The sequence below is a fragment of the Petaurus breviceps genome, unplaced genomic scaffold (assembly GCF_028583685.1).
Source record: "Petaurus breviceps papuanus isolate PSGF00001 unplaced genomic scaffold, PetGlider_PUasm1.0 90701, whole genome shotgun sequence".
In the NCBI taxonomy this organism is placed as follows: Eukaryota; Metazoa; Chordata; class Mammalia; order Diprotodontia; family Petauridae; genus Petaurus; species Petaurus breviceps.
In genome coordinates this window covers 3,373,330-3,390,978 of record NW_027187316.1, presented here as the reverse complement: position 1 = coordinate 3,390,978, position 17,649 = coordinate 3,373,330, and the positions used below count along the sequence as shown (strand labels likewise).

Below are 17,649 nucleotides of genomic sequence, written 5' to 3'. Positions count from 1 at the left end.
GAAACCTATTCCTGAGGACTGGTGCTGATTCATGCTAGTAGGGAAAAGTAAGACTCCTTGTGAATTGGCTCCCACCCACCCCCAGAAGCAGCCTTGGATCATCATTGTTGGATTTAAATGGTGGCTCAGAACGTTTTGGGCTTCCTTGGGGTTTCACAATCCAACCTTTCTTAGAATAATGTTTTTAATGCATAAAATACATAGAATTACAAAGGAAACAAATTCTATTGAAACATATCATCAAATATTTTTTAAAAGTTCATGGAACCCAAGTTAAACATACCTGCTTTCTTTTTTTAAAGCAATCGAGGCTAAGTAACTTGCTCAAGGTTAAATGGCCAGTTATTTCTGGGTGTGGTGCTAAGTATCTGAGCCCGGATTTGATCCCCAGGTCATCCTGACACTAGAGCCGGTGCTCTTACTCGCTGTGCTACCTGGCCGCCCCACACACCTGCTTTCTAACATTATAGGGAGAATGAATAGAAGATATATGATTTTATTCACCATAATTTTATTTATTAGTCAGGGTGTGTGGGCAATTTGATAAATCATAGAATCCTAAAATTCTAATTTAGGAGCCAGAAGGGTCTTAACAGTCACTACATATATACCCCTTCTTTTACACAGGGTAGAATGGAAACAGAAGAGACATCATGGTACAGTGAAAAGGATGCTGGATTGAAGACAGAGGACCTTGGTTCATCTTGGAGGCCTGGTTCAAGTCCCAGCCCTTTCATTTTCTTCTACCTGTGTGACAAGTCACCTTCAGTTTCTTCATCTGAAAAATGATGGGGTGGGATTAGATGGATGCTAAAGTCTCTTTCGGCTTAAGATCTATGTTCTTAAGAGTTGGAAACCAAAAGACTGAACTAGCTTTCTTGGTGATACTGGCCAACTCAATTGATTCTTCTGGATCTCCGTTTTTTCCTCTATAAAATGAGGGAGTTGGACTAGATTTTCTCTAAGGACTCATCTAGCTCTGTAATTCTCTTCACTGAGGGCCACAAAGGTTAAATAACTTGACTAAGGTCATTCCGCTAATTTGTTGACTGAGTGAGTAATAGAATCCAAGGACTGGCTGGAACCACAGAGGTGAGGAATGCTTAAGACACATGCAAACAGTAAATGTGTCACTGTTTCAATGTGAGGTGGTGGTATTTAGCTGTGGTACATGATATATAAAGAGAAAAGAAGATGGTTACTATTGGCATGAAATGTAAGACTGGTCACAACTCCATGGGTTTGAGGTATCAGGGAGAAAATAAAGGTGTAACTATAGCTATGTGGGTAGTCTAAATAGTCTTCACTTACATTTTTTCATATAATTGTTTCAACAAACATTTATTTTCTACTGTATACATGACATTTTGTGACAAAGGCAAAAAGGAGACAAACCCTGCCTTCAAGGAACTTAATTTAGCTGGGGGATAAAATACATGAATGGAAAAGGAAATACAAACTATACAAAAAATAATGCTAAGCAATTTGGGGTGGGAATGTGGGATAGTTCTATCAACTGGTGGCACTTGAGAGATAATTTTAAAAGTTGCATATTCCAAAAAGTGGAAATAAGGAAGGGGGAGCATTTCGAGTACAGGGAATAGCTGGCAAGGGCATGGAGGTGGCAACTCAAAACTTAGCTCTTCTACTTATCATCTGCATGACCTTGGGCACTTACTCAAATACAGTGATCTAGTTCCCATTCGGCTCCATATATCTAATATCCCATGATCCTCAGCCCCTAGATATGTTTTCTTCCAGGAATGAATTACAGGACTAACACAGCATCAATAGGAGATCCTACAGGCTCAGTCCCATAGCCTTTTAGAAGGAAATCTAGGGAGTTGAGAACCATAGTCCTTCAATAGAACTGAGGGCTAGATGAGAATGTGATATCTACCTCCATCCACAATTATGGTTATGGCAGGTACCAATGTATGAAAAGGCACTAAGGAAGTGTGTGTGTCAGGGTGGGGGGTATCCTACAACTGTAAATACTACCTTCATGCTATGGTATCAGGTAAGACTTCATTTTTTTTATTTAATAAATTTATTTATTTATTTTAATTTACAACATTCAGTTCCACACACTTTTGAGCTCCAAATTTTCTCCCCCTTCCTCTTCTTCCCCCTTTTCCCCCATGGCATCATGCAATCAGATATAAATTCTACAAATGCCTTGACATTAAACATTAGAGACTTGATTTTCTTAATGAACTACTACCTCAAGGAAATATTCTGACAAATCATGTCTCTAGTATAGGTGTTTTTAACCTGAGATTTATGAACTTAAGAAAAAAAATTTGATAGCTTTTTCAGTATAATTGATTTCCTTTGTGACTCTCTATCTTTTATTTTATGCATTTAAGAACATTATTCCAAGAAGGGGTCCATAGACTTCAATAGATTGCCAAGGAGACCATTACACAAAACAAAAGGTTAAGAACTCCTGCTCTAGGATGTGCCACTTGAACCCATGCTCTATCCAAGTTATTATTTGTTCTACAGAAAATGTGGAACTTTCAGAGAAAAAGGTCATCCCTCCACATGAGCCCTCAAGTATAAACTGTGTCAGATAAGGGCTAATGTTTTTTTTTTTAGCCAAATCTTAGAAAGTTCTTTTTTTTTTAAAGTGATATTTAGCCACTAAATAGCATTCTATCCACCAGTCAGTTCACAAGGACAATGGGAATGGGAGAAATTAGATGTTTTCTATGCTGCTACATTGTCCACCTATGGCAGTACTGAGTCAGATTCTTTCCAGCAGTTTGCTAAAACTACTCTGCGCTCTGACCTTGGGACATCATTTTCAACCAACATGTATTCCCCACGTGTATTTGTCTAGTATAATGGTATCAAACTCAAATAGAAATGGATACCACTAAGCCACACATCCCTACAAGTCACATATTGCATTAGAAAACAAGAAATTAACATTATCCATGTTTTATTATGCTTTTAATCTTGTAAAACCTTTCCCAATTATATTTTAATCTGGCAAAGCTCTTGCTCAGTGGCCTCCATGTTTGATACCTCTGGTCCAGTGGATCTATCAGAAATTCAAGAAATGACAGTCTAGCTGAACTGGAAATAACTCTTGAAGAGCAAAATCCAAGTTAACCAGTGAGCACTGAAGCAGACATTGGAACAGGAGTTGTAAGAGAGTAAACAAGAAAGGACCAAGGTTCAGGAGATAATTGTGTTCTTGATGTGGTTTTAAGTTGAAGTCAGAACACTCAAAAAGAAAAAAAAATAGCATACCTTTTCAGTGGAAAGTTGGGGAAGACAATACATTCATGGGGTGTATGTGTGTGTTGGGGGGTGGTATATAGCTCAATTTCCTCCTAAGAGAAAGAAAGTACAGACTCATCTGTTTGTCTTAAGTTTTTCTTTTTGAATGACTTCTGCCAATCCCAGGGATATGAGAATAATTTGGAAGTCAGGATCACCATTTTTAAGACATTTCCAAGACAAAGCAAGAGAGCGCTAAGTGACATGAACCCTGCCTGTTTGTGTCATCAAAATAGCATCTCCTGTCTTTCAGGCTATGATTCTCAATCAGCCATCATGCCAGAGAGGAAAAACATCCATCTGATTGAAGACAAAAGGGCATTGGCAGAGCATCTGTGGTCTCCCTGTCTTGGCCCCAACCTTGTAATCTAACATGACTAACAACAATCCCATAAAAGTCACCTAATGTCAAAGGTAATTTCTCTCCTGACATTTAGCTGCAAATGTTAAGTTGTTCAGAATGATTCTTATTTAATTTTGCGTTGCCAGGATCATTCAGATGATAAAAAGTGAGTGAGCGTAATGTCACTTGTGGATTCTCCTACACCAGAAAGTGTGTATGTGCCTGAAAGAGAGGACAAGCAAATTATTTAACCAGATGAGCATCCAACAGGCTGAAATGCACAGGATAATCCAACAATATTTTTCCATGTCTGTGGAGGTGAACTCTGAGTATTAAGGATAGGTGTAAATAAAATGTTTGGCCATTAGACACCAGTTCAATGATGTCCTGATAGACACATCTGATATCATCTCTTTTGAATATAATGGCTCATTGTCTATATCATGTCTATACTTATAGCTACCTATTACCTATGCATCTATATCTATCTATAGATATTATAGATATGATCTGACTTTCTCAGGAAATGAGTTCAAGTAGATTAGATAAAATAAGATTTTATGCTTTTCATAAGTTTGATTTTCACTATAATACTAACTTAAGAGATTTTGATTAGAGGATGGCTGAATTTTTAACCCACAGAGCAAAATTCACAGGCTTTGTATCAGTAATTAACTGATTTATATGGCACTTTGATTTGGAAAACACTTGATATATATTATCACAAAAATTTGTTGAAGTAGATACTATACATATTACTCTCACTTTGTAAATAAACCGAGGAATAAGAAAGACAAATAACTTGACCAAAGTTATATGGGCAGTGAGGCAGTAAGCTACAAAGGAAAGAATATTGTTTCTGTAATCAGAACCTGGGTTCAAATTCTACTGCTAATAATGCTTCCTACTTTTTGTGACCCTGGTAAGATACTTGCCCTTCCTGTACCTCAGTTTCCTCTTCTGTTAAAAGAAAAGGTTTGTCAAAGGAAAAAAAAGTAGTAATAATATACTCTGTGATTTAGGCTCAAATTTGTCAAAAACATTTTTTTTAATTTAACATTGATCTAAATATCCAAGCCATTTCTGGCTTGGAGAGAAAGTGTCCAAGCTGGCATAGTCTATTATGCCTTCTGACAAGACTCTTTTCTCCTAGAAGATTTCAGGTAGCATTTACAGGAATCTTTAACAAAGAATAGAATCATAGTATATTAAAGGATAATTTGCTGTTCACATTCCAAAATAGTCAGCATTCCATCTCTTCCTGGATCACTCTCCCGGAAGAGTTCCTTCCTATGATCAGTATCTTACCCTGGAATTTAAAGAGAACCCCAATCAGTCAGGTATGTCTTCTAGATTGGTCATTATAACGTAAAGACAGCACATGCCATGCAATTATAATGACCAATCTAGAAGAATCATGAAAAGGAACTTCTTCTCTTCTTTTGCAAAAATATGGAACTAAGACTGTGGAATGCTGCATATAATGTCAACATTTGAGATATGTTGGCTTATTTTGTAAAACTACCCCCCATTTATTTATTCTTTGTTATCTTTGTTACAAGGGATAGTATTTTGGGAGGAAGTATAGGGAAGGACGTATTAGAACATATAGGTAGGAGCGGCCAGGTAGCACAGCGAGTAAGAGCACTGGCTCCAGTGTCGGGATGACATGTGGATCGAATCCGGGCTCAGACACTTATTACCCACCCAGAAACACCTGGCCATGTAACCTTGAGCAAGTTACTTAACCCTGATTTCTTTAAAAAAAAAAAAAAAAGAACATATAGGTACTCTAAAAATAAAATTTAACAATAAAATTCTTTTTAAAAGTAAAAAACATCAACTTCATACTGATTTCTTAGGGAAATTCGACTTATATAAAAGTTACCCTAAGAGAGAAGCCCTCAAAATCTTTTTAGCATATTATTTCTGTATCACTTTCTATCATCTATATGTGTGCCTATGAATACATATATGATATGTGTATATATACACATACATAAGAGGCAGCTAGCTGGCACAATGGATAAAGTGCTGGATATAGAGTCAGGAAGATTTAGTTTCCTGAGTTAAAAGCCACCCTCAGAAACTTCCTAACTGCATTACCCTGGGCAAGTCACTTAACCCTGTGTGCCTCAGTTTCCTCAACTATAAAATGAGCTGGAGATGGAAATGGCAAACCACTCCAGTATCTTTGCCAAGAAAACTCCAAATGGAGTCACAAGGAGTTGCACACAACTGAAAAATGGCTAGCATACATACATATATGTGTGTGCGCACATACATGTATCTGTATATATAATACAACCATACATGTGCATGCACATATACATAGCTATATGTGACTATATTGTGGGCATATGCTTATCTATATGTATATATAATTACCATATATGCATGAATATATAAATACATGCATGTATTGTACATGTGTGTGGATCTGTATATATTCTCTCCCATTCTCTTAGTTTTTGTGTATTGTCTCCCCTATTAGAATAAGCTCCACAGTCTTTTGCCTTTCTTAGAATTACCAGCACTTAACCAGGTACCTAGAAAATAGTAAATACTTAATAAATGTTTATTAACTGGCTGGGGAAAAAAAGATCTGGGATTTTAGAGGTCTTTAGGTTCAATAGGAGTCAGTAGTATAATGTGATAGATGAGAGAGGATGCTGCTTTGAGAGGCATTGATTTAAGGAATAGAAAGTAGAAGCTGCAAAGGAGAAATTAAAGAGAAAAAAAAAGCTTCCTAAAAATTGTCTTTCCTGAAATGAAATGAACTGCCTAGAGAAGTGAGTGGTAGATTTCACCCTCCTTGGAGTTCTTTGTGCAGAGGTTGAATGGTCACTTGACAGTTTTGATATGGTGGGAGGGGAATTCCTTTTGGCTGTGGGTCAGACAAGATGGTCACTGAGGTCCTTACAATTCTCAAAGACTATGACTATGTAGATTCAGGGATGGTTTAGTTCAAATTTTCTTTACAGGATACTATTGATATCCATCCTTCCCCCTAGGACACTATCCCTTTAAAAGAACTCTGATCTTATATGAACTCACCTTTTTGATGTAGTGGGTTAAATGTCTTCAGGAATTTCGGTCCCACTGCTAGATCTGATGTACTCTGCAAAAGAAAAAGAAAGCAGCATTTTTAAAAATTTCCTTTTTTCTCTTCTCTTCCTTCTCCTACTTCTCCCCTTTCTTCTCCTCCTCTTTCTCTATCCTTCTCTTCTCCTCCTCCCCATCTTCCTTCTTCTTTGCCTTCCTTTTCGTCTTCTCTTTTCCTTTTCTGAAGGAAGATGAGGAAGAGAAGGAGAAGGAAGCGAAAGAGAAAGAGGTCTTGTTAATGATACTTTGTGAGTTGTAGTCTCTATATCGCAAATATTTGTATCAATTAATAACTCTTTACTACATCTCTGTTGCTCATTAATCTTTTCTTTTAAAGATACTAAATGCCTAAAGATAATTTCCTAAATGAGTCCTTGAGTTTTTATATTCACTAGAAAGAGAATATAAAAAAAAACCCAACAACCAATCAATGAAGTTTGGGGGGAAACTGCTACCATTCTTTTCCATGGTCTGTTTTCATATCTATAAGTAAAACCATTTATAAATTGTCTCCTATATTCCTTAGCTCTAGAGAACCCTAGGAACTATTTACCTTTATGATGCACCAAATCTTTGCTTCGCTGCATCCTGAGGATACTTGGACAGTAATGATACAGTTTTCAGACACTTTTATAAGTTTGACAGTACTTTTGACATTTTATTTTTATTTGCTATAGATAAATTTTCAGAGCTATCATTTTGGATTCTCAAACTAGTCAACTGACTCTTTGTGCATCATCATCAGCTGATAAAAGGATCTTCTTTAAAGACACTCTCATGAAAACATATTATGAGAAACCATGAAAACATCTTGACCTTATATGTTCTAGCTTTTCCCAATTGTCAAATGCTATATACATTTTAAGTATTTGTTATTAATAAGACAATGAGTGGACTACTTACTAATTAGGGTTGCACAGCCCCCTTATGCCTAGTGATACAAAAATGAAAATCCTCTAATCCCCCTAGGATTCCTTGTGGTGATTCACACATATTTTTCAAACCAAGGTCTTTTGATTCTAATACTAGTACTTTTTCCTACTGTACCATATCCCTTTCTGTAAGACAAATCATAAATTTATTTACTAATGTTACTCTACTTTGAAAGATCATTCCTCAACATTAAGAATATGGGTAAGCACTGGCAGAACAATGTGGTTTTTGAGCCCGCGTGTGTATGTACATATGTGCATGCGTGTGTGTGTGTGCATGCATGGGTGTGTGTGTTTGAATTCTCATCTGAAAGCTGGAAATACAAAATCTTTTATAATATCCAACTTGGCTTTTCCCCCTTTTTTTCTTTCTTTTTTCAATTATCAAGCATTTATTTTTTCTCCCTTCTCACTTCCCGTCCAAACACTCTAAATACTAACCTCCTGATAGAGAGGTCTGAGTTCAGATTGAGACATAGATAAATGGATAGATAGACAGATAGATATGCAATCTATATATGCATATGTATATATTATATATGTGTGTTTTTGACATGGACAGTGCAGGAATTTCTTTTACTTGACTATACTTATTGTAACAGGGGATTTTGTTTTTCTTGTTTTCTTAATGGGAGGGGGAGGAAGAATGGAGAAAATGTAGAATTTCCTTTAAAAACATTAATTCATAAAAAAGTTAAAGACTTTTAACTGGTTGCAATTTCTTAGATACCAGTATAAATAGTGTTAGGCTTTTAGAGTCATAATAATATCATCACAATAATAGTTTAACCTCACAAAAACTTGTTAGAACTAAAATAGAACCTTGAAGATCATCTGCTCTATACATCTCATTTGTTTATTTATTTATTTTTCCAAAATTTTCTTTTAGACTCAAAGGCCAGAGCACAAAAACAGAATAGAGAAAAGAAACAAAAGCATATCATAAACTTAACTATTGAGACTTAAATATAAAATTAGAAAGGAATTAAAAGGCATGTCATATGTCATTTAAAAGATAAGATAGGGTAGCTAGATTTTCCAATGGATAGAACACTGGCCCTGGAGTCAGGAGGACCTGAGTTCAAATCCAACCTCAGACACTGGATGCTAGCTATATGACCCTGAGTAAGTCACTTAACCCTGATTGCCTTCCCCTCCCCCCAAATAAAAGATAATTGGGATCCAGATAGATTAAGGAACTTATCCAAGGTCACATAGTTGGTGACAGTGATAGCTAGAACTGGAGACAGAATGGTGCAACAGAAAGCATAGTGGAATGTGATTCAGAGGACCTGGGTTCTATCTCTGTTGCACCACTTGTTACATGTGTGACCTCAGCTAAATCTCTTATATTGATTGCAGCCCAGTTACTTCATCTGTAAAATGAAGTGGTTGGACTAAATAGCCCCTAAAGTAGCTTCTAGCTCTAAATCTATGACCCTATTATCCCCCTCTCCTAATCCTATGCTCCTTCTACTGTAGAACAAGGGATTCGAGAATGATAAGTAATATCAGAAGCATTTTTTTACTGTCATTTAGCAAGTATGTAATATTTTTTAAACTTTTTCTAAAAACAACAAAACTACAAGTTTGTTGTGCAGGTTTCCATGCAGTTGAATTAACTTCCCCAAGGTTGGATTTCAAAGCCAGAGTAAAAAACCTCAAACCTTGAATTAATTTCTAACTATTGTGTTCATTTGAAACTCTTCTGGAAAAGAGCGAAATTGGAACCTTGTGTTTCTATAAAGAATTTTTCAGTCTTCAGTAATAAGAAAAAAATTTGTCAGAAGCGAAGTGGGAGCAGCACCAGTCAGAAAACCTAGGAAGTCTCTTCTTTTGAGAAGTGGATCGTTAAGACCATCTCCTTACTTTTCTGAGGAAGGAGAATGGACTATGAAGAATACAGAAAAGAAGACACAAGGCAAGAACAAAAAGAATTAATGACGGAACAAAAAGAGTCTATACCATGAGAGACATTGATTTTACATTCATGTTATAATTTTTAAAAGTTCAGAAAAGAAAAAAAACATATATTTTTAGAAAGTGAAAAATGCAAAAATGTTCCTCAACCACACATACACACACACACATGTCTGTATAGGTATAAGTATATGTGTGTATATACATATATATGCATACATGCATGCACATATATGTGTATATACATGCATATATAATGCTTTAAGGTTTACAAAGCATTTCATATATATACATATATATTATCTCATTTGGGCCCCACAGTAACAATGAGGAGTAATAATTATTACTATTATCACCTTTTTACAGATAAGGAAATTGAGACAGAGAAAGTAAGTGCCTTGCCCAGGGTCACACGACTGACATATATTGACTTTTCAATATAAGTCAAGTCACTGAAACTCTCTAGACTCCATGGTCTTTTTCTCAACCAGAGGTTGAGAGGTTATTTTTTGTTCCATGACCCCCTTTGGTAGTCTGATAAAAAGAGTAATGTTTATTGCCTGCCTTCAGAATTGAAGGAAAATGGCAAGTTTTAATTAGAGGCTAGCAAAAAAAAAGTTGTAATTTTTCTCCAGGTTCATGGACCCCCTGAAATCTGTCCATGGGCCCCTTGGAGTTCTGTGGGCTCTAAGTTCAGAAGCCCTGCTATAAGACTAAAAGTTACAGAATGACTTCTGTTCTGCATTAATAGAGAGGACTTCCTTCTACCGATGAAATCATAGGTCCTGACCAAAAAAATAAAATATATAGGCTTTAAAATTCAATAGCCCTCAATCAAGGGAGCACAAACAGCTGGCTAAAGCTGTAGGGTGCTGAACCATTGTTTGTGACTTTGATAGGGGCATACCCCAATAGAAGGGTTTGGACATATCCATAAACATTTTTTTAAGAAAATTAATGATATCTCCTTGTTCTACATACTTGGTAGCAACTTGGTCATTACCCCATTAAGGATGATTGAGTGAACTCCAGGCTCTGAGGTATGATCTAACTGTCTCATACTGCTCTGAATTGGACATCCCTTTCAACTGGATCTATGATAAGAAGAAAGCAACTTTATCAAGGATGATCTAAGGGGAGAGCTAGGCACAGACTGGGGAAAGAGCCCCTCTCCACAACCCCTGCCCTGCAACAAAGGCATGCTGTAGTTGCAAGTGTTCTTACCCAAATACCCAAGAGGTGGCAATGAGAGGCTTCTCAAGCACATCATCTCAGGAGAGGATAGAACCACATGACTGAGGCTTGTGTCTAGAAGAGGAAAGAGTTTCTGAATCCAAATATGGAAGTGCAGGGGCATGACCTTTCAGCACAAGAGATGCAAAGTGGTAGAAGTTCCTAAATCTTTTATAAATCTTAAGGTTCAAAGGAAAGAACATGGAGTCATGAAACCTGGATTCAGATTGCAATTCTGCCACTTTTTAATACCCAAGTGACCCTATTCAAGTCCTTTAACTACTTAAGGCTTTAATTTCCTATAAAATGAGGTGAGTGGGCTAAGTTCCCTTCTCAGTATAAATCCTTTGATTCTGTAAGAAACACTTTTGAATTGAATTTTAGATAATTGAGCATATTCCTTGACCTCCCTAGAGGCAGCATGATATAGATGAAAGAGCACTGAATTTAAAGACTCAAAAGATATGAATTCAAATCCTGCATCTGCTATGTACTATCTTAGTGACCTTCAACAAGTTTCTTAACCTCTCTGTACCTCAATTTCCTCATCTGATTATGGAAGAGTCTATATTCTACATGTAACAACAATTAAGGTTTAATTATATTGTTATAATTAAATATGACTAATATTTAATAATGGGGTAGCTAGGTGGCACAATGGATAGAGGGCTAGGCCTGGAGTCAGGAAGATTCATCTTCCTGTGTTCAGATCTGGTCTCAGATACATTTACTAGCTTTCAAGTCATTTCACTCTGCTCGCCTCAGTTTCCCCAACTGTAAAATGAGCCGGAGAAGGAAATAGCAAACCAATCCAGTATCTTTGCCAAGAAAACCCCAAATATGGTCACAAAGAGTTAAACATAATTAAACAAAAATATTTAATTATATTTTCATAATTAAACATAATGAATAAATGTAAATAGTATTGCATTAACTAATACAATAACAATAACTAACATTTATATAGTGCTTTGAGGTTTGCAAAGCATTTTACATATTTTCTCTCATTCAAGACATACATGTGAGTTGTTATAATTACTAAACTTATGACTTTTCATGACTCCACACTAGACACTTCTTTTCAGAATAAATTCCTGTGACTGTGTAAGAAGGGTCCATGAAGACCCTTTCTGCAATTGTACTTCATTATCAGAAGTTACCTTCATTGGCTGCATTGATGGTGAGTTTATTGGAAACAGCTTCTTAAATAGAAGTTGGCGAATCTAGGAGGGCAACAGAGAATATTGAAAATAAAATACTCATACACATGTTTGCTAGTACTTGCTAGGTGCTGCTCTGCTTTCATAGTCTTTGAGCAGGAATTTAGTATTGTTAGTCTAGAGACAGAATCATCTGTCCAGCTTCCTTGTTTAACAGATGAGGAAACTGAGGCCCAGATAAGTTGTGACATGCCCAAGGTCATATAGAGAGTAAATATCAGAGTTGGGAATAAGAAGCTGGTGGAGAATTTCTGCATAAAGGTAGCTCTGTCTTTATGGGCAGTCATTTTCTTATCTTTTTGAAATGTTTATAGATATCCTTTGTTTTTACATCATTATCCACTTCCCAAAATATCCTTCCCCTTTCCCCTTCCTGAGAGCCAGTCCTTAACATAAAGAACACAAAAGTGAGGGGGAGGGGAGGAAGCCATTCAGGAAACTAAGGAATCTAACACATTAACCAAGTGTCACATTTTATGCAGAGTTGTACACCCATAGCTCTCCGACCTGTGCAGAGAAAGGAGGCATAGTCTCACTAGGGGATAGAGTAATGAACTGGGAATAAGAAAGACCTGATGTTGAATCTTGCTTTAGTCATTTACTTACTGTATGACTCTGAGGAAGTCACTATTTCTGAGACTCCCCTGTAATATGAGAGGGTTAGACTGATAACGCCCTTTCTACTGTAAATCTATTGTTCTATAATTCATATCTCTTCTGAAAGGATAAACCAGGTCATTCTAATTAGTTTTGATTTTTTATGTTCATTCAATTTATATTCTTGTAATAATTTTTTATAATGTTCTCTTGGTTTGGGCATTTTCAAAAATTGTATTATAAATGGTCCTGCATGATATTGGCGCTAGGTGGTGCTATAGTGCATAGAGTGCTGGACATGGAGTCAGGAAGATTCATCTTCCTGAGTTCAAATCCAGTCTCAGACACTTATTAACTGTTACCCTGGACAAGTCACTTTACCCAGTTTACCTCAGTTTCTTCATCTGTAAAATGAACTGGAGAAGGAAATGGCATACCACTGCAGTGTGTTTGCCAAGAAAACCCCATATAGGGTTACAAATTGTTGAACACAACTGAAAACAACAAAAAATGATACTGTAATCAATGCTTACTGTTGGGTTCTTTTGTGTCTCAGCTAAGTTATCTACTGTCTCATATTAGAGCTATTGTAGTTGGGAGGGACCTTAGAGTTCATCTAGTCCAATCCCATCATTTCCCAGAGGAGGAATTTGAGACCCAGCTTGGCAAGTGACTTTGGATGATAATGGAGAAGAGTGACTAATAGGGGACAAAAAAGGATGTACATACCTTACTATCAAAAAGCATTCCAAAACACAAGATGAAAAGTCCCTAGAAAATAAAAAGGATACAAGCCACAATTCATTTGTTTACCCTTTTCCAAACAGACTTCTAAAGACTCACAAGGTTTGATCTCCCTCTATTCTCTTGGGCCTGTCCTAAACTGCTTCCTTTGCCCACAGATCTTATATTTGGATAGAGGTGTATTGGATCTCACATAGTACACTCTATTCACTATATTTTTTACTATTAGTTTTTCTTTTTTATGCACATATTATTATTAGTTTTATAATTAGCATAATTTTAATAATTAGTATAATTATGATAATAATGAGTATAATTATTTGTGTGTTATCTTTCACTGCCAAATTATAAACTTCCAAATCCTATCTTGTTTATCTTTGTATTATCTTTATATCTGTCCTAGACCCCGGCACAGTGCTGTGAACATAGGGTAGGGATTGAATGGGGCTGACTGGGACTTCAGTGATATAGAGAATACCAGGACAAAGGAGTTCTTTCAACCAGTGCAGGTTGTTCCCAATTCTTTAATTGATTTTCACATAACTTTGAATCCCAACACTATCATCCCAGGAAGCAATACATGTGGGAATTCCACCTAGCAACTGCTGTGACATATTCTGCAAGCCTGTACTTTACTGATACACCTCAACCTACCCCCATTTGGGCTTCCTTGTCAACCAAACTTAAAGGTCAGCAAGTACCACCCAAATTTATCCTGATATATCAGAGAAGGGAGGAAGATGGGGAGGAATGGGTTGATGCTTTTAATTATGGTCCAGCTTGGACCTGGGGAAGATGGAATAGTACTTTACACATAGTAGGCACTTCAGAAATTTTGAATTATTGAATTGATTGTTAGAGCCCTGAGTAATTGCACTATAAAATAAGCCAGACTCCATTCATGTCACACCCATGGGAATCCATCTAGTTGGCTACCTAAGAATCTTACCTCAGACCCCAGGAGTTCCAAAGTTCTTCCAACCCAAAATTCTCTAATTCATCTTTGATTTCCTTTCTGATGCTTTGTTTCCATGGCAAAGGTTTTATGAAGGGGATTCCTTCATTTTACCCCTCAATTATCAGTGCCTTAGTTTTCTCTTCAGCGCTATGTTTCACAGTTGAAGTGAGACAAAGAGTGTGTAGAGTGGAGAGTAATAGTGGTATTAAAATAGTGTAATAAATAGTGGTATTAAAATCCAATTCAATGAATACTTATTCATTGCTTTTAAATGGAATCTGTATGTGTGTGCATTTTTCTTAGTAAGGACAAAGCTTAGGAAAAAGATGGTTTAAGAAGAATACAAGGGGCGGCCAGGTAGTGCAGTGAGTAAGAGTACCGGTGCCAGAGTCGGGAGACCTGGGATTGGATCCAGCCTCAGATACTCAGCACCCACACAAAAATAACTGGCCATGTAACCTTGAGCAAGTTAAAAAAAAAGAACACAAAAAAAATCTATTTCACCCAAAAAAAAAAAAACCACCCAAATCAAAGGAAGTGTCCTTAATCATTAGGAGGCAGGATTTAGGCTAGATATATAGAAGAATATCCTGAAAATGTTGGGATTCTTGAAGTGGATTGCTGAAGAAGGTGATGGAATTTCCTATTTGGGGGTGAGGACAAGAGGCAATCTTATATGTTTGTGCCATCAATTTCTCCTTTAAAAATCACTTTTCTGGATAGTTTGAGGTACCAGAAGATGACCTGGGTGGCCAGTTGAAGTTATGTGTCTTACCTCCATGTCTTTATACCTTATAGTTTCTATTAAACCACAATTATAATAAGATTCTTATATATAAGCTATACTGTTATTACTCTCACCTGAAATGCATTGAGCAGGGCAAATATTATATGCCAAGCCAGAGACTGACTGTCAACTAGTGTTCCTATGCCAAATCCCCAAGTGAGTCCCAGCAAGGGTGTTAGAATGATTATCGTCTTTCCAATGCGGATGGCGGTAACCTTGTCATCTCGGCTCAGCCTTTCTCCAATGGTAGGCCTCTGCAGTTTAAGTAAGACCACCACTACAACCATCAGATTCACAACCACTATGGTCAGGGCTGGAACAACAAAGGCTAAAAGTGGCTTGGCATTCTCTGACCAGTTGAGCCAGCATACATCTCTCCTTCGGTAGCTATTGCTTGGTTGTGTGGCAGCGATGGTGATGATGGTTATAAGGAGAGGACAGCCATAACCAAGGGAGAAGCCAATGGCCATCATGGTAGGCATAGTCATGTGATGGAAAATCAGAACTATCCGATAGACCATCAAGATGCCTAATGTCAACATCCAAAAGAATAAGGAAAGATAGAAAAAGTGATTGAAAAAAATAGCAGCTACACAAACTCCTGAGGCATTTTTCTGGGCATCAGAAGCAGCTGCAATGATAAACCAAATGTCAGCTATCAAAAGGGACAGGGCCACATTCACCATGCAGATGTGGCGGGTGTGGGAGGTTTGACTTTTCTTGACTTGCTTCCAGAACATAGCCTCAATCACCAGGCATAGCACCAAGCTTACAATGGAGACACTGAGTCCCACATAAGTGATCCATTTCACCACAGGGATGATGGTAGGAGGGACATAGGGTGACATCAGAATGGAGAAGGAGGTCAGGTGGGTACATCTACACATCACCATGTCATGAGTTTCATTCATCTGTTGGCAGCCAGCCTCATTCCATTCCAAGTATCTGAAATCCCAAAATACACAGTATGGCTTGCTCAGGTTGGAGTGCGTCTTGGAAAAAATCAGGAAAAGTTCATCTAATGAATAGTTGGGGATAATGGTTGATATCACTGGCCCATTAACTATAGCATTTCTCTTTGAGGTAATTGGCAGTATGCTTCCCAGAGTTAGAGAGGCCATACTGATGATAGTTTGGGGAATGGATTTCTGGAATTGGTCTTTGCCTATTGACAATGTCCCTCTGATAGGCTTGGAGCTGTTTTCCTGTAAGAGTTCTATCTGATAGTTGTAACCCTCCTGTTTCTGGCTCGCTGTTGCTAGAACCCCTTTCCAATTAATGAATTTTCCTGAAAACATCAGAGGCATGATTTTAGGAGGAACCAGAATGCTAATGTCTTCCAGTGTCTCTAGCAGCTGTGAGCTGGCATTCTGTTCTTCCTGCAGCAAAACCGTCCAGTTGCTTATGGCTGTAGAATTAAGGAGGTAGTCAGCTACACTTAGGAAATTCTGAAATACAAAGTGGGAACTCAATTAGTATTTTGAAGGAAAAGGAGAACCATTGCAAGTATGTGAAAAATGAACAAAGAACTGCCAAAGCTATGAGTAGGAAATTTTGTGCCCAGGGCACATATCACTAACCGTGCCTGAGGCAAGCTGCACAGATCATCTCTCTACCTGATCCCAATTTGATGCCATTTGGGGAAACTGCTTTGTTTAGAGAGAGGAAGTCAGGATAGGAGAGGAACTCACTCCAGATTTGCTATCTAGTACCTTCCTATTTTGACGAATCATTCTTGCTAATTGGGTGCTAAATTTTGTTATTTCTATGGTGCAGAAGGACTACAAAGTGCTATTACAGTCCTTTATATTTTGGTCTCTGGGGAAAAACCACAATTGCCCTGTCTTAGTTTTGTCTCTGAGAATAATCCTCAGTCAGAGGAAAGGCAAAGCTAAGGGAGAAGTCAGTGGCCATCATGAAGGGTATAGCCATGTGATAGAAAACCAGAACTATTACATAGGTCATAAAATTCACAACATAAAATCCACCATCTCAAATTAGCTCCCTTGATGTGTACAAGAAGAACTTTGGGTTGAGTGACCAACATCAGCAGAATCAAGGGACTGTCTCCAGGGCTTGTGACTCTAGGTCTCTTATGAGGACACTGGAGATTTAGCAGATGTGAAGGAGGGGATATATGTACAGAAGGGATACGTGTACAGAGAAATGTGTCCCACAGAGGTGGCAGTGGTGACTACCATATTACTCAGATTGTGGCTGAATGATTTAAGCTTGGTCTTGAAATCCTTTTCCCATATTGCACTGATTTTACTAACAAAGTCATGATCTCTTTATTCATGTTTCAGTTTGTGTTTATTCACATTTCCATGTTTACTGCAGTTAAGATAGCAAAAATCCATGCTAACTGGGAATGCATGCTGTGCACATTTTGGATTTTCCTAGGGCTGAAGGAATTGGGTTGAAGCATATGATTTCCACAAACTCTGTCTTCTCTCTTTTAATCCCTGTATGCCTCTCTCTCCCGCAGACATCTCTGCTTATAACCACTGCCCCTATAT

At 37.4% G+C, this 17,649-nt stretch overlaps 1 protein-coding gene across 7 annotated transcripts in view; it reads right to left on the bottom strand.

The window, feature by feature from the left end:
* Window positions 1-494: 494 nt before the first annotated feature.
* Window positions 495-17,649, bottom strand: part of ADGRF1 (adhesion G protein-coupled receptor F1) — a 70,070-nt gene continuing 52,915 nt past the window's right edge. For 4 of the 7 annotated variants that reach the window (XM_069065811.1, XM_069065809.1, XM_069065808.1 and 1 more), the window contains 5 exons: window positions 15,205-16,578; window positions 13,371-13,412; window positions 11,985-12,047; window positions 6,692-6,755; window positions 2,931-3,856 (listed from right to left, as the gene is read on the bottom strand). In XM_069065811.1, coding sequence (XP_068921912.1) covers window positions 3,783-3,856; window positions 6,692-6,755; window positions 11,985-12,047; window positions 13,371-13,412; window positions 15,205-16,578 — 1,617 coding nt within the window. In that variant the 3' untranslated portion in view covers window positions 2,931-3,782. Of the gene's footprint in view, window positions 779-2,930; window positions 3,857-4,042; window positions 4,944-6,691; window positions 6,756-10,815; window positions 10,900-11,984; window positions 12,048-13,370; window positions 13,413-15,204; window positions 16,579-17,649 lie in introns of those variants that run through there. The other 3 variants (XR_011163976.1, XM_069065812.1, XM_069065813.1) reach the window with 3 other exon arrangements.